Consider the following 17,893-nt stretch of genomic DNA (forward strand, 5'->3'; position numbering starts at 1 on the left):
TGAGGAGTGTAGACAGCTTATTCTAAACTACGCATAACTTTGTTTATTTAACAGATGTATCGTGAAAGAGATCGAGATCGTAGCATAACAAATATTCATGAATTAACCACACGTACCATTAACATGTCGCGCGATCAACAGATCGATCATGGTTTTGGTATTTGTGTTAAAGGAGGCAAAGACTCAGGTAAGCTTTAAAAATTGACTTAATTCATTTCTTTAACATAATCAACCATAAGCGTACTCTGTGCTAAAAGAAGACAATAGAAGTGTGTCGAACACATTAAACTCTTAAATTCATTTCCGATTCGTTTCTTGTTTGAAACGCCCTCAGCTTTGGTCTGACCTTGATCGACAAAGATTGCCATTCACTGCCTTACACAGGCCCTCGAGCACGGTTCCTAGTACCACACAAACAACACAGGCTAAATGCATGCGCAAAATAAATTTGTACTATTATTTGTTTGTAGGTGTCTGTGTGTGTGTTTGTGATACATTTGAATGTAATTTGACATTCTTTGTTTTCCTTTTACGCTTTGACATCCATTGCTTGACAGTCAAGCAAAAAGTAGACAAACCAAACATATTTTGTAGATGAGCACACTGTGGTTTTTCAAAATTTTGTAAAGGCTGCAAGTAGCAGGCGAAGAGGGGCGGAAGCTAAAACAATAATGGTAACGAAGAGTGGCTCATTGCCTCGCTACAGCAATAGCAAAAAACCGCAAGCACTATCAACAACAATAGCACGTGCATATAATCTTCACGTACATAAACATCGACGTCAATTGCAGCAGCTACAACCAAGTACCAGCAAACCGGTGATGCCGATGTCGAGTTTATTTTTTCGATTAAATCGCTATATTATACCCAGTGTTGCAAGCTCCTAAAAGAATATACCTTCTTACATGTTAGGGCAGCTATTAGAGACGTTAATGGATAGACATGAGAACACTTTCATACATGAAAACTAAGGCGTATTCGCCGGTGCGTTCTTATTACATACTTAGCGCGTTTGTTTTTGTCTCCATCCATACATCTTTTGAACTTTGGACACCCGTTCGTTTTATGGCTCAATCACGCCAAAATGGCTTTGATTAGATTTGGCAGGCAGATAGCCAGTATCCCAGAATGATCTATTCTTTCTTATTGTGAAAAAGTGAGACTTTGGTCGAGATTCGGAACACGTCATCAGTGTGGAAGGATCTACGTTAACCGTTCTAAGTACAATTATAAAGATTAATTATGTTGAGTATATAAGGGTCTTATGGGTTACGCAATTAGGTGCATGGGAACTGTACGCACTTCCACTCCGAGAAACTTTTGTCCATTGCGCACGCGCTCCGTGCGAGCAAATTACTACCCAGTAGGCCTCAAAAAACCAATTACTTTTTCTGACAAGCGAAAATGGGAGCTAAAGATTCACTTTCCCAACCTTGTATTGTTTACAATTATGTACATCTGCAGAAAATGCTGAATCGGCTCCTCTTCCCATTCATTCTAACAGCTTTGCCTTCAGACCTCCCGTTCATTCAGTTTGGTCCACAGCAAGTCCGCTGTACTAATATTATGTTCCTCTTTTTTTCCACAGTACATATCCCAGCGGTGGTCATACCGTGCCGTCCACCTCGCTTATGTCCATTTTAGAACCTTAACTGGCCATTTCATCTACAAATTCATTTCCTTTAATATCACTGTGACTAGAGCTCCAGCAAAGGGTGATGTTGAAATACCCTATGGCTCAACATCTTCGCATGATATCTAATCTTATCAAGATGGATTCTACTTGGTGGTCAATAAACATAGTTACATTAGTGCCTGAAAGCGTGCTTTCGAGGGACAGTCCGGTTTTTCTCTCTAAGGCACAGATCTCCCTCTGAAGATACTGCATAAGCCAGAACGTTGGTTGACTGATTTACCTGCAGATGCTTGAGTACTGTTTGGTTAAATTTTCCTTTTCCACTTTTACGTAGACATTTCAGAGTCTTTTTCTATGGATGTCCTTTTAGACTGAAAAAAGTTCTAGTTCGAAAAATAGGTTCATGGGAGACAATTTCTATCATCGGCAAAATGTGAAAGATGTAGCGATTTTTCTTCTCCGACGGATTACTTCCTGCCACTCGTCCCACTGTCAGCTAAAAAAAATGATTTAAACTATGATCAGCTTTGAATGATAGGGCTATCCATAATAACGGAAAGGTTCTGTAATAACCTCAGTCTACGTTTATTATAAGATTGGGTACACATTATTAATATTGCTGCTCGCATCTGGGTATAATTTGTAAGGCTTAATGGAAATGTAAACTTCTTTACTTACTTCGTTTCATTTTCATTTTTATTTGCTTTATACTTAAGTATCCTTCGTTTACTGTTAACCCGCTCATACCCACCCATCCCCTTACTACAACGCAGATGCATGCTATGAGAGGCGCAATGATATCGGAAAATACTTATTGTACGATAAATAACAAAAAGCAGAGCGACACAATTGCAACGAACCGCAAAGACCACAAAAATGAGCGTAGCCAAAGTGTTGAAGCGCAGCTGAGCTCAGAGCAAAGAGGGCGGCGAGCACACAATCGTACACATTTATTTGACTGCATATATATATAAATACACATACATATGTATATACGCATATGTGCAGCTTTATACTTAGCTACTTACGTACTAAACTGTAATATTTTTAGCTGCATTTACATGTCAAATTTTTTTTTTGCAAATTTCTAAAATCAATAAATTCTATTATGGTTCAAAAGAGCGCGCTGTAGAAAGAAAATATTCATATGCGCTCGGAGTCAAGTAAAATATATATTAGGCTGGGTCGATTTATTAACCGATATCGCGCCATCGATTTTTCGATAGGATTTTGGCTGAGAAAAAAAGTTCCACTACGCATACCTAAAATAATAATTTTCTAGCCTGCTAAATTTCATTTTTTTTGAATTTTTTCGACTTTGATTTTTAAGGGTTTTTTCATGACCTACTAAAAGAAATTTTCATTTGATTGTAAAATTAAAAAATTTTTTTTTTTTCGAAACTGTCTATTTTTTTAGTAGGAAATGAAAAAATCTTAAAACTCTAAGTCGAAAAAAGTAAAAAAAATGAAATTTTGCAGGCTCAAAAATAATTGTTTTGCGTATGCGTAGTGGAACTTTTTTTTCTGAGCCCAAATCCTATCGAAAAATCGATGGCGCGATATCGGTTAACTTGCGTCCATACAATCGGCCCACCCTAATATACATACATACATATATAATTATGCAAGTATTTTGGTTCACAGCATAAATATTCGTCTTTTAAACTATTGATATGCACTAACTTATATATAGTTATTAGATGAAGTTTAGTCGCCGACTTAAAGCATTCCCTAATAGGCAGCACAACGCGGCGACAGCTTTTTCAGACATGCTTTCACGCATATTTGCTGGCTATGTCATTTATGGCTTGCAAGTGCCTTGAATACGCATTAGGTGACTGCAAAATATGCCGTGAGTGATGCTAAACATCTGAAACGAGGAAGCAGGTTACTCATACGCAGCACCACCTAGAAGCCATTTCTAATTGTCTCTATGTTCTAATTAGCATGAAACTTCAGTTAGCCAGAAGGTATTCAAAATGGCCCTAAGTGTAACTCTGAGCTGCGCCCCGCCGGTCGCCATTCATTAAACCTCCGGTAAAATTTCAATATCTCCCCAATTCAATTTGAGGTCAGCAAAACTGGATTACCCCTTAGGCCCAGTACCGCCCGATATAAGGAAATTCATCAAAGTTTTACACCTCTAAATCTTTCCTGCAATTTCTCGGTCTATTTAGGTATGCTGGACATTTCAATGCAAATTAACTTAAAGTCAGCTTAGCCTTTTCGCCATTTAGGTTAAGTTCTTTAGCCCAACAGAAATTTCTGTGACAATGTTGTTGTAAATACATTGACAAATCCTTCATAGCTCGCCATATCCAATATGCGTTTTTCTGACGCTTGCATGTTACGCAAGCGAAAGTGGACCTGGTCAGCGCGGGCTCAGACCTTTCTAGGGAATCAAGATTGAAACATCATCATGAGAGAAACAGCATATTATGCAGGATGACTTGAGTGAGGCGTTCAGCCGTAATTCTTAGCTGGAGCCCTCACTGACACAAGATCTGGAATTTATACTCAAACTTCTTCCAATAGACTAACATTTTATACTCCAAGACATCTGTAATCTTGTTGGATTGAATAAAGTCCTGCCGTGAAGCCACATGAGATTCGCTTATGGCAGCATTCTGAGAACTATTTCCATGAAATAGATTACATCGGCCTTCTCTTTGGATAAAAATGTTCTTCATGAGCATCACAGAGAAATTGAGTGGCGTTTCAATTCAAGGCCCAGAGTTAACGGGCGTCTTAATTGATGTAAACCAAATATGAAAGTGGGAAAATCCGTTGAAGAGGCCGAGTAAACCCCAGCGTAGTAACATTGCTCCTCTTCTAACTGCGCGCAACAGATATTAATGTTCTTAACAAGAAAGCTAATGCCAAATGGCCACTGAACCGAAAATATGAGATACCCAGACAAGCATACTGCCAAATTAGAGAGAACTTAGCTGGTTCCTTATTTAGTCTTAATGGTCTCCACTTAGTTCCATTTACTGGAGTATTGAGGGTCTATACTTAATAGGAGTACACGACGAATGAATACAGTTTTTAAAATATTCAATTGCTAATGTGTTAAGGCGCAGTTTCTCAAGTCTGAGCCTTCTGAGTTAGTATACAAAGTATTTAAAAGTAATTCGTTATTCGTTGAAATTATTGTCCTTCTGGATATCATATAAGTATACATCTTTTAATGAATGATTTCACCATACATCTTTTGTTTCCAAGAATTTAAGTTAAAATAAGGTTCTCCTGATTTAAAATTATTCTAAAAAGGTCGCGGATAGTACTTTGTCAATCTCTTGTAACCTTATGGTACGTGTTGACCTCAATAATTTATCATTTGCAACGAACGCTGGTCTTACGGGCTTGTAGAGAGAAGTTTACTCGAACGAAAGGTTCCTTTACAAAGTACAAAAGGACTTCCTTGTTTAATATTGTATGTATTTTTTTTGTTTTATTTTGCGGGTGGGCTGAAAAATGTCCAATGCACCATAATTTCTGCCCTCGCAGCAACCCTATGTCCGTAGACTAAAAAACAATCCCAATTTTCGAACCGTCGCCAACCCGAGTACCACTTTCGCATTACTTCAGGTTGGCGTTCCCTATTTATCATTTTTTGAGAGCCTACTGTTGCCCTGTGCTCAGGTGCCCGCTATTTGCTCTGAGTGTCGATTTAATCGCCACAGTTTCGCCTGCACATTTATCTGCGCTCCCTCTTAGCATCCATTAGGCGTGTCATGACTATAAATGCCATTCTGCTCACTGCAGTCTAGCATTCCTTCCTTTTGCACATTTGTGATACTAAATTGCTCATGATAAGTTCCTCCCCAAAAACTCTATGCAAGGTGAATCTTTCCTTGTGAAAACGGGGACAGTGGAACATGACGTGTTCTGCGTTTTCTAACTCCGTAATACATCTTGGGCAAAGAGAATCTTTCTCTATCCTACTCTTGCATTAATACGCTTTGAAACCGCCGTGTCCACTCAGTATCTGCGTGAGATGGTAGTTCAGTAATGTCAAGGTCCAACGTCCTTTACTCGAGGCCTCCCACCGTTCTTGCCACTTAGCTATTGTTAGTGTCCTATATAAAACTGCTGTACTTAACATATCATCATCAGCAATTGCAGAGAGTCTTCGAAAACATTAAAATTTGGTCGTTTTCAAGATCAAAAAAATAATTAAATTTCCTTTGTCGATATCGTGCAGAACTTCCATTGAGAAACTTTATTAATAAATCTCCTTTATTATATTAACGAGTTGCTAGTATAACTACAAACTTATGAATATTAATAACATTCCTTTAACCTTCTTTGCTCATGCCTACGTCATATCATTTGCAATTATAAAACAAAAAAATCAATTGTGAATTTAATCACATCAACGAACACGCAATTCATGGATTTAATAAATTATATAAATTCGCTACAATATAATGACTTTTACGCTTACTAACGCAAATTGTACAGGATTGGGCGTCTATATCTCACGCATCGAAGAGAATTCAGTGGCGGAGCGGGCCGGCCTGCGCCCCGGTGATACAATCCTAGAGGTGAATGGTACGCCATTTACTTCAATAAATCACGAGGAGGCGTTAAAAGTGAGTATATTTCTTGTATACATATCTACTTATCTCTTATATGTATACAAATATATATTGGCTAACAAACATTATCACGCATTATACAAAGACAAGATATATAGATCTTCATACATACTACATATGAATGCACGTAATCGAATAATCAATCAATCGAACAATCATGCCATCAAACAATTGTCGTCACACACATACGAACATACATACATCGTTGTAATACATATGTACATCGATTGACGCATACGCTCATAACCCATTCACATCATTAAATGTTATTAAGCTAGATTTATAACAAAATGAACGGCATACATACAAAATCGTATTAAGCATAAGCATTTCACTTCAAACTCAGTAGGTCCTTATAGAAAAGCCCTGCGCGAACATTTTTGCCAGCAGAAATTGCAAGCCTGTTAAGGGTCATTTTATCAAAAAGCTGAGGAATTATGAGAATCGTCCTTTTTCGATTTGTATGCTTTTTATTTACGATTTGATATGACGCGTAAGCACCATAACTGATGTACAGCATCGAACAGAAAAATAACAGTGGGAATTTTTTATAAAATTTCGTCAAATAAATTCTTTCTTTATTTTCGATACTTCAAGAAAAAGTTCTTTGAGTCTTGTGACTGAAATTATGCAAACCAATATCCATAGAAATTTAGAACTTTTTGTTTGGATTTCATTGAGTTTTTTTTCAAGTTTGCAAGTCTTCCAAATTTCGCATTTATTTTTAACAATTTTTTAAAAAGTGCGAAATTGTTTTTATATGGAAAAAAATCTGAAACACCCTTCGGAAAAAAAATTGTCAAAAACCAATGCGAGTTTTGAAAAATCTGCAACTCAAAAAAATTCGAAGATTTCTAACTAAAAAGTTCGAAAATATTGTAAAATATTCTCGAATTTCCGAATTTTTTCGAAACGCCTTTGAGATTTGTAAAGTTTCGGTAAAAACATTCATATCAGGTTTTAAGAAAAATATCGAAAGTTAAAAAAGAAGAATTTAATTGAAACAAGTAAGGAAGGCTAAGTTCGGGTGTAACCGAACATTACATACTCAGCTGAGAGCTTTGGAGACAAAATAAGGGAATATCACCATTTAGCATATGAACGTAGGGTAACCCTGGAATGTGTTTGTATGACATGGGTTTCAAATGGAAGGTATTAAAGAGTATTTTAAAAGGGAGTGGGCCATAGTTCTATAGTTGGACGCCATTTCAGGATATCGCCATAAAGGTGGACCAGGGGTAACTCTAAAATGTGTTTGTACGATATGGGTATCAAATTAAAGGTATTAATGGGGTTTTAGAAGAGAGTGGCCCTTAGTTGAATATGTGAAGACGATTTCGAGATATCGACCGAAATGTGGACCAGTGTGACCCAGAACATCATCTGTCGGGTACCGCTTATTTATTTATATATGTAATACCAGGAACTGTATTCCTGCCAAGATTCCAAGGGCGTTTGATTTCGCCCTGCAGAAATTTTGTCATTTTCTTCTACTTAATATGGTATTTTACAAAGTTTTTTCTAAAGTAATATTTTGCGTCAATAAACCAATCCAATTACCATGTTTCATCTATCTCTATCTCGATTAGTTTATGCCGTTACGGATTGCCGTTATGCGAACAAAATTAATATACTCTGTGAGCTCTGCTCAGCTTAGTATAAAAATTTTATAGCAATTATTATTGCTATATTTTTGTTCGCTGCTGTAAGTGACAAATGGCTCATCACGCAATAATTCTAACTTTCGGTTCAATGAATTTTCGACTTTAACTTCATCAGGCAAAAAGCGCTTTATTTCACGAAAATAAGGCACCCCAAAATAGGGATCTTATGCCTACGTTTTGATATGGTTGACTGGCAGTCATCGCTCCCGGCGCGAAAAGAGTCTCACTCGTTTTTTCAGATTAGTTCTTTTCGATCTTTTAATACGAAACAAGATAACTAATTCACTATATAATTGACTCAATTTTGACTTACATGTGAGTTGACCTGAATTCTGTTTTCCTACGGGATACTTCAAAGCATCAATCATGTAGGCATACTTGAGTGCATATGTAGTTAATATAATGACAACAATTTTCGCCTTTCTTGATGAATATAATGTCTTACTCACATACACACACACATGCGCATAAACATGAATTATTCTCTTAATATAATGCTTCATATTACTTATTCATGAAAACATATTAACAAACATATTTCTACAGCCTTATGCAAGCTGCCAACATTACACTTACACACGCATTCACACTTACATAGCTGAAGTTCATTTTGCATACAGAGACATACACATTCGCATACGCATACACAGACACAAAAACCGTTACGCGTACTAATAACTCATTGTCATTCAGGCTTAGCAAAAGCCATTAAATTTTACTAACAATGAAGTTAACGTTGAGGAGCATTTATGATTTTTTTTTGTTTTTGAATGTTGCTGCACATTAATTATTGATTTTTTATGTAATTTCCTTTAGCATTTCATATCAATGTCACACATATGCAACGCAAACGCACATATGTTTTGAAAATGATAATACAGCTGACGTCGATGAGCAGCACTTTTTGCTCTGATGCATTCTGTTTAGTAGTTTTATCAACTATCGTCGATCAGCTTACATATTTAGTCAACCGTTTATTCACGTACACATACACAGGCGCACACACACGTGCATGTCGACAATAAATCGTATTCATATTCACTCATTCATTGAGGTACTTCTCTTGTTCAATTCATCTGTATGGAAGCACGTATATGCATATGTACCCTGTAGGGAAATTTTTAATGTTGAGCGACTATGATTCGAATGCATTTTGAAGAAAGAAGTATTCCAAAAGTAAAAAATAAATATTTCCGGAACGTAAAAGTACTTAAATTTAGCACAATCTCGTCATAAATCGACGGCTGAGTGGAATACTACCTTATTTTGGTAGCCAGTGAGAAAACGCCCTTTCGGGGTTATTTCGAGGCTATTTCCGGTACCTTTTTTATCGGTCTCATTTCAAAATTTTCGGTATCATTTTCTTGCCATTCCAGTGTGAGTTCCCGTTCATATCGGTATTTTTGCGGGATTAGCTCCTTGTTGCTCGGCTCTAATTTGTCCACTGTAGCGACCTCCTTAGGGATCTTAGTTTCCTATTGCTTCCCTCTTAAGGTGGTCTTGGAGATACATGACTTATCCAGGAACATGCAGTCATATCGTGGCTGATTAAGCCCATAACTCGACGCGATATGAAGCATATTACTGCATGTTGGGTCAACATTTTGGGGAAATTCCTCTTATTTGCAACCTTCTACTAACGTTGAATAAATAACTCCACTATTCAATAATGCAAAATGGCTTTTATTAAAGTACTTCACAATAACATCTTTTACTTCGCAATTGATAGCTTGCTTAAATCAAACTGATTGTCGTGCCTCTACTGTTGCTGCCTTTTATACTCTGCGATATCTTGTTCGCATACTTCTAGGCGCTTCCAGAATTTACTTAGTTACTGCTTTAAAATTATAACTACAGATGCACGTGTACAGATTCTCATATGTGCGTGTATATGTGAGTGACACTTCCACAGATAATTGCCTACTTTTGGGAGCATCTCAGATAAGATATATGCATGAGTTTGTGCGTCTCTTCTCCGCTGCTCGTATGGACATATGCGTAGATATAATGATTTATATGTTGATGTGCATACGAGTCACTGCTTAGTATCGGCTTAGAGATGATAGTACCCCTTAGTGTTGCTAGTATTCGTCACAATATGTATGACGCTATCCTGCTGGCTATTTTCAAATTCAGTTGCAGAATATGAAAAAAAAAAATCGACTAGTCTATAGCGCCTTCTCCCCACAAATTGCGGTGCCATTTCACCTGTTGTCTCTACAGAAGGGAACCACGGCTTCTGGATCAGTATCCCGTCAAACAAAAAAGGATGAACTCCATTCATGCATTTTTGGTGTGCTGAAGGTTTTTTTACGGATCGTCAGCATCATTTTTAGTCCGCCCCCAATGGCTATGTCCTCCTTTTTTCCCTTTATTTAAGACTTTCAAGGGCCCATTCTAACTCGATGGCTTCTAGCGTGTTAAGGTTGCAGTTATTGGATTTATCTTGCAATGGCGCAAATAAATACTGGTTTCGTGCCTATAACATTTTCCCGAAGTGCGCACGCAATATATCTTGATCTTCCCTTAAAAGCTGATTAATCACTTCGGGAGATGTTGCCATTCCTTTCTGGCCAAACTCTCTTCCTCGTAATATTGGCAGCTGAATTGAGGTACTCTCGCAGGTAACCACTTTTCCACTCTGTTCGTTTTTGCCTATCGCTTCCCCACCGAGCTTATTGACTTTTTGCTACCATCACACTCTTCTCCTCATTCATCGTTTGTAACGATGTCTACTTCTCTGCAAGCTATAACCCCTTTCATCCAGCGTTTTTCCTCGTTTTCTTCCAAATGATACTACTTGGTCGTGTGTTGGCTTATTCAACAAGGCATGCTTAACGGCCTTTTATTAAATATGGGGAGTAGAATCATAACCTAAAGTAGTTTCTCTAGCGTCGGAGAGGCTCCCTTCAAATACAGGATTAAGGGGTTGAAGTTTTTCTCCTTCATATGTTGCGGAAAAGCGAAAGTACAAGGAACAAAGCTCTATTCACCAGTCTATGAAAATTTTTACTAAGTAAATATTTAAATTAAAAAAAACTGGAAGGATTTGAACCTTCGACCGCTCGACCTTGATTTGAGTGCTCTAACTACGCCACGGAAATGACAAACAGTTGATATGAAAACAACTTTAAACGATCCGAAGTCGTTTCGAACTAAACGGAATTGAGACTACAGTCGGCATCAACATGGGTCTAATTTTCAATTCGAATCGAAATCCAGGACTAGTCTAAGTGGCTTATGATATAGTTTAGTATATATAATATGAAAAAGATGGATTTCAAACAATGCTATTTATCAAGTTTTAGGCTTCAAGCTAGCTCTCCAACAATTCAGTTTTAGCATGCAGCATTTAAAAACCTGCATCATGGCTAATTCACATCTAGTACGTTATGGGTACTACTGTCATAGCTACTGTTTTCCCTACAGAGTAGGTTAGGTTGAACTGGCCGGTCCATGAGGACCTCAAATAGACTGAATGAGTCCGTAGTGTTACCAGAAGTTTATTTTAACGACCAAAATGAAAAACCCTATCAAAAACCAGGACCTATGTTATAAAATAACTTCGTCCTATTGGCTTCCTAGGACTTAAGCCACCTACTGCTTCTAGATCTGACAGCTGTATCAGTCGTAATAGCTGGAGCCTTAGCCTAATCAGCGCAGGGCACGAGCACAGAACGTGCTCGATCGTTTCCTCCTCCAACCCGCATTTCCTAGATCTGCTATCACTGACCAAGCCTAATTTAAAGGCATGTGACGCCAGAAGGCAGTGTCCAATCAGAATACTCGTCATGAGTATATAGCCCTCTCTTTTTAATGATAGATGCAACTTTGTTAGTCTAAGGTTGTAAGGCCTACACATAATCTTCGACACTTTACAGCTCTGCCCTTGAACCCACGCCTTTCCCGCTTGGTCAATCATGTGCACCTCTCACCTTCGCTTAATCTCGCCCAGTCTAATTGGGACGTCTACGGAGCAAGCTTCAAGGGCTGCGCTCTTTTTAGCTAGTTCATCCGCTTTTTCATTCCCTACAGGGTATGTGCAAATAAAACTTATATGTGATTTATGAGTTGCATACAATTATTATGTCATTGGTATTTGTAGCTGCAGTTGCAAACTATATTTAGTTTGTTAGAGCATCGTAGTTATTTGTATGGGTGTGGTGTGCGTGTGGATGTGTGTGTTTAGGTATGCGAATAATAATGAATATTTCTAAATGCAAACGCTTGAGATGAGGTTAAAATGCCAGGGCCAAACAAATTTTTCTCTTTTTATGATGAGAATTGTTGAAACTTTTTCGAATATTTCGTAATTATTTAACTAAATTTCTGTGTATAGAGTTTTAAGAGAAAACGAGTAAACGAGGTAAAGATCTACGGCAGAAAAGATTTCATTATAGAAATGAGAAAAATTAGTAGATAAGTTAGGTAATATAATTGAACAAAAAACAGTTCTAATAGCAGATAATAACACCAATTAAAATATGGCTAACAAACAACAGATAAATTTTATTCAAGGGAATTGTTGGGTTGATTTATTTATTAGAGCCTTTTTGTTCGTTCAATTTAAAGCAAAAACATTAGTTTTTCTTTGTTCGTCCGACGCGTTTCGATGCGTTATTGAGCCTCTTCAGGGAGACTATGTTGTTTTTTTTTTTTTTTTTATAAAAACGCATATGCTGATAAATATTTGTAAGTAATATTATTCACATTTTCATTGCTTTTAAAAGCTCAAAGTATAAACATCATTTATTGAAAAAGTACTTCACTGAAATAAATGAATATTAATAATAAAATATTTAAACAAAAAATGTTCGAAAAAATGGCTTTCTCTTCCATGCATTTGTTTGCACAACACAAACATACATACAGAGATATTTAAATGACTGCATTTTAATGTGAGTGAACGTGAATTGTTTGTTATTAAAAAAAAGCAGAGATATATTTTTTTAAAGTGCACTCATACATAAAGACCTGCGCAGAAAAACTGTGAGACTTTAGTAAAGCAAAGCAGCCAGACGTTGTTATTCATGTCATGTGTGTGTGTGTGTGTGTGTATGTGAATTTGAATCATAAACCCACAAAAAAACCACACGCGAATTAAATGCGCTGCTTGCACTCACTGTAGTGTTTAGTTACATTTCAATGTATTACACACACACACATTTAAACATAGATGTACATTAGGGTGGCCCTTATATTCCAAAGTGTTCCGATTCTGGATCTCACCCCCTAGAAATATGCGAATAGCCTAAAAACAAGAATATACAAAGTTTTAGGTCAATCGAAAAAGGGTTAGAGGTGGCGCAAAGAGCTTTAAGTCCTGATAAATGACGAATTTTTACAATTTCTTAAATTTAGTCAACCCTACTTCATTTGTTATGGGTGAAACGTAATTTATCGTGTTATTAGTAAGCTCTAGAGATATTTTGCTTTCAAATAAATCTAAAACAACAAAAATTGGTCAAATAGTAATAAAGTTATAAAATAAATTATGTCTTAAACACGGTACGTAAATGAGTTTGTTTCAAATTTAATTATTATAAATTTTTTTGAAAATACATTTTTAAAACATATACATATATCTTGTGAAACTTTAGCTGACACGTATATAATATGATATTAAATCCAAAGTTCTAATTAATGATGGTATAGTATGTGATTGAAATTGTTTTTTGGCATCAGTTACAACTTGTAAAAATTATCGCTTTTCTTGTTCGTCATTTGTAAGAATTCTATTATATGCTTCCAAAAGTTTTACTCCTCGCTCTGCTGTGTCGTTAACTACTTTAATATTTATAACAGTACTCTTAGCTTTTTTATAGGTTCCTGTATCTGGATCTACCTCCAGAAATTGAGATGATATCCCAAACCGACCAAAAAAATCAATTGTATTTCCTGTCACAAAATTGTGTAGTTCTTTTTCTATGAATTTATTGATTTCACTGGGCTTTAAGTGTAACCTCTTTAAATTTTCTGTTTCCTTGTCGCAGTTGTCTATGCCTTTGATTTTTCCACAATCTTTTTCTTCATGGTACAAGAGACGTCATCATCGAAAAATTCTTCAGACAGGTGCCATAGGTGGTTACAAAACTTTTTATTGCAATGTCAGATATTTTTTTTATTAGTATTTCTATATTTATAAATTTCTTTAATAAAAGATAAGTGCTCTATGAGGATTGGTACAGTAAAACCAAAGCTTAACATAGAATTGTATAATAAACGCGCATATACTTGCTATCGAATTATCTTCATACTCCGTTAGTTTAAACTGTTGACGAAATAAATAGATTTTTAAGCAATACAATGCCTTAGACAGCCACCGAGCATGATGAGTGGGCTTTGGTGTACGAAAATTTATGCCATCACCTGCTCCTGCTATAGACGTTAATTCCAATAATTACCTATAGTTATCTCTTACTATTTTGTTTTTCAACTATTCCTTAGAGGGTTTTTTTTAAAATAATATCTTTGCTATCACTTAAAAGTAATTTCACTTCGTTATTTTGTAGCAAATCTCTAAAACTATTTTTGTCGATGTTTTTGCAATTTTCTTGAAATCGCCGAAATAACTGAACGTCCTTACTAGTATTTACTGGAAAATAACTCCCAGCAGAACTTCATAAATATGATGACGACAAGGTAGATAAAAAAATTTTCCCACGAGTTTTTTTTTCCAATAACGTTGCAGCTCCTTTTATAACGCCTGTGTTAACCGATGTCGTATCAAAACAACAGGCCACAATATCATCCTTCAGATCCCATTCAAATAAACGCTCATCAACGTATCAGCTATTTTCGAGCCTGTTGCAGCATATAATTTTGGAGCTCCTTTTAACTGTTCACCATTCCTGTAAGTAACAACAACTGGAAGTCGTTTCACCTTTTCACGACCTGTTATTTCTGGGAGTGGTTTTCCATCCCAATGCAAAGTGCCGCAACTTATCTATTGAAAAAAAAAACTACTATTCAAAATTTGTTCATTCAAGAGCTGTATAGTTTTAATAAGAAAATGTCAAAGAAATTTTTTGTAGTTGGTTGCAATTTTAAAATATATATTTTAATTGTTTTATACTTTTTTTAAAATTTCTTTCAACATGCTTCTTGCAAGAACAAGTTGCAGTGCAGGCTTAAATTTGTTGTGGCATCGCGCATTTCGAAAGAAAATTTATAAAAAAATATATGTGTATACTTTTTTAAATAAACAAACTTCAAGTTTGGCTTCAAGAGATATTATTATTTGTGTATAAATTAGTTTATTTGAGCGTTTTTACCCGAATACCATGATTCACTGATAAACACATTTGCATAGACTTTACTTACTCTTCATATTTGTTTGTCGAAAGCAATATATATTTTGCTCTGTAACTCTGTTACTGATAGACCGATTTTGAAGATTGTGGCAATTTAAAAAAAAAATAAGAAAATACATATCTTATTACGGTATGGAAAATTAGTAAATTTTCGTAGGGTTTAGAAATATGGAATCCTGAAACACGAAATTGTAAAAATTCGTCATTTTTCAGGATTTCAAGCCCTTTGCGCCACCCCTTAATCTTTTTAGATTGACCTAAAACTTTGTATATATTCATTTTTGAGCTATTCGCATATTTTTAGGGGGTGAGATCAAGAATCCAAACACTTTTTTTCCCTCCATACAACGAAGGGCCACCCTAATGTACATTTGCAACAAGGCATGAAGCATTGCAAATGTCTATATTCCCACGTACAAAATATATTTTTGTGACTACAATATCGTATTATAAAAACAGTTATTTGCAAATACTTCACACTAATTTGAATGGGTGGTCGGGTGTCGGGTGGGGCGTTGACCCACATGACGATGTGCACAAATTTAATGGAAATATGTTAGTAAGCAAATATTTTAGACGCAAGTTTTTTTCCAAAAAATTAATTTCCCATTCCAATAAATGGAAACTATGCACAGATTCTATATAAATTGTGGAGTGTTTAACATGCAAAAAAAAAAAAATTATGCTGAAAGCTCCGTTAACTGAATGGCGCTTCTACGCATAACGTAAAACGAGGTATGCACAGAAGTAAAAACACAGTTCCCCACAAAATGACTGGTCCATTCAATAAAGTTGCCAAATAAGCAACAACTAGATCTTAAATGTTTACTAGCTAGATAAAAATGAGTGCAATCATAGCTAAGACTACTCTGACACTTTTTCTTGAAATTCTACGTAATGAAGTGGTCTTTAGTTTTCTTCGCAAGGTTTTGACTGGGTACACGCCTAGGTCGAACACTTTTCTTGTCGAATACAAGAGAAGGCTTTCATATTTTTTTGATGTTAGATTGAAGTGGGTGCCGCATAGGCATAAACACACCAGCGACAGGAGGCCCGTTTTAATACTACAAAAAGGCATCATTATCTCCCATCTTCGAACCATATCGAGTACCGGATAAGAGCTAACTAGTAATTGATGTCGTACTCCACAACTTGGCGTATATTATACAGAAAGAACCCTTCCAGGGATTTGCTATCTAGCACCACTTAACGCCAATTCGTTGTTTATGAAGTGATCCAACATTTTCTCCTCTTCGCCATATTTGCATCTCCTGTAGCATCGACGTTAGGATGCTCCTAGGCTTTCAGCATAAACGTGCATTTCATGCATACAAGCCGTTGAGAGACTTCGCTTTGGCCGGACCATGCATCCATACTTAGTTCCTGGTCATAAATTAATAGCAGGTAACAAAAGGGCAAAGAGTTGGCAAAGGGGGTAGCCGATGAATCTAAAGGAGACAGTAGTTGGATATGATCCAAAAAGCAGCAAAGGCGTGGATGGAAGCGCGAAGCTGCAAAATTTCTCAGATCATGTGCAAATCACACGATATTAGAATTTTGCTCATATGCGTAAAGGAAGAAGACGTAAGGCTCACGAGGGGCTTATTAAGCTAATTCCTAGAAAACTTCTAGCACTCACCAAGCGGATTTACTAGCTTACGCCCTTGGGTTTCACCCCACATTTCTATAAAACTATGCAAAATATTTTAAACAAACTTTTAACTTCTTCTAAGGTTGTTAATGTGTGCCAATTTGGGTATTGCTGAGAACCATAGGAAACGATATTTTTAAAGATATTATTTGGATTATAAATAAAAAGATTTTACAATGATGTAGAGGTTTTGTTCAAATAACTGAAATTTTTACGGCGAACATAGTTCTAAGGAATCCCATTTGAAGAAAAGGCTGCACGCCCCCTTTTTCCAATTCCACATTTTACGAGCGGTGTTAAAACTTACCGTTATATAGTTTTTTACTAATTTTAATTATTCTACCCTTACTACATCCAGAGATATGCAGTATAAAATATTCCATTTGTTTGGGAGATGCCATGCCTTTTGTGATCATCCTCGGAAAGTTCCTAATGGGTGTTTCAAATTTGGTTGTAATCGATCGATCCGCTTAGGACGCAACCCGATCTATCATACACACATAATTTGAAATTGGGATGTAGAAATAAATGTCCTGATACCTAAATTTAGTTTCCACTTTGTTCGGCAAACAAATTCTTGTAATACTATGGACACATTCTGTCTTTGTTGACTGGCTAGTTCAACCTTTTCTAACATTACACATTAAGAATCAAGTTTTATCAGTGAACATGGCTTTACTTAAAGATTTTCGATCCTTGGAGTCATATTTAAGCCAGCGAGCTGACATATATCATAATTTGTATTGTTTTAAACAATAAAAAGTCGAATAATCTGATTAATAAAAGTTTACTTATCAAGCCCGTAGAGTCGATATATCAATATCGCATATATCGTCCAGCCTTCGTGAAAGGCGCATCCGCATGACGCACTCATTAGTTAGACCCACAATATTTTGTTACTGGGTAATAAAAAGCGTCAGTTTATTTATTCAAATGTGCAAAATTTCACATAGTTATAATTACATTGTTAAGCAAGTTCAAACATGCACACTTACACAGGCATGCATTGTTGTTACGCGGAAAAT

The 17,893-nt window shown here is 36.2% G+C and overlaps 1 protein-coding gene across 4 annotated transcripts in view; it reads left to right on the plus strand.

Annotated features, from left to right (window-relative positions):
* The window catches only part of dysc (dyschronic), a 249,972-nt gene that overhangs the window by 66,398 nt on the left and 165,681 nt on the right, over window positions 1-17,893 (plus strand). For all 4 annotated transcript variants that reach the window (XM_067791659.1, XM_067791661.1, XM_067791660.1 and 1 more), the window contains exons 5-6: window positions 55-187; window positions 6,104-6,234. In XM_067791659.1, the coding sequence (XP_067647760.1) occupies window positions 55-187; window positions 6,104-6,234 (264 nt within the window). The remainder of the gene's footprint in view (window positions 1-54; window positions 188-6,103; window positions 6,235-17,893) is intronic.

This window comes from Eurosta solidaginis, chromosome 5 (assembly GCF_040869045.1).
Source record: "Eurosta solidaginis isolate ZX-2024a chromosome 5, ASM4086904v1, whole genome shotgun sequence".
NCBI classification, from domain to species: domain Eukaryota; kingdom Metazoa; phylum Arthropoda; class Insecta; order Diptera; family Tephritidae; genus Eurosta; species Eurosta solidaginis.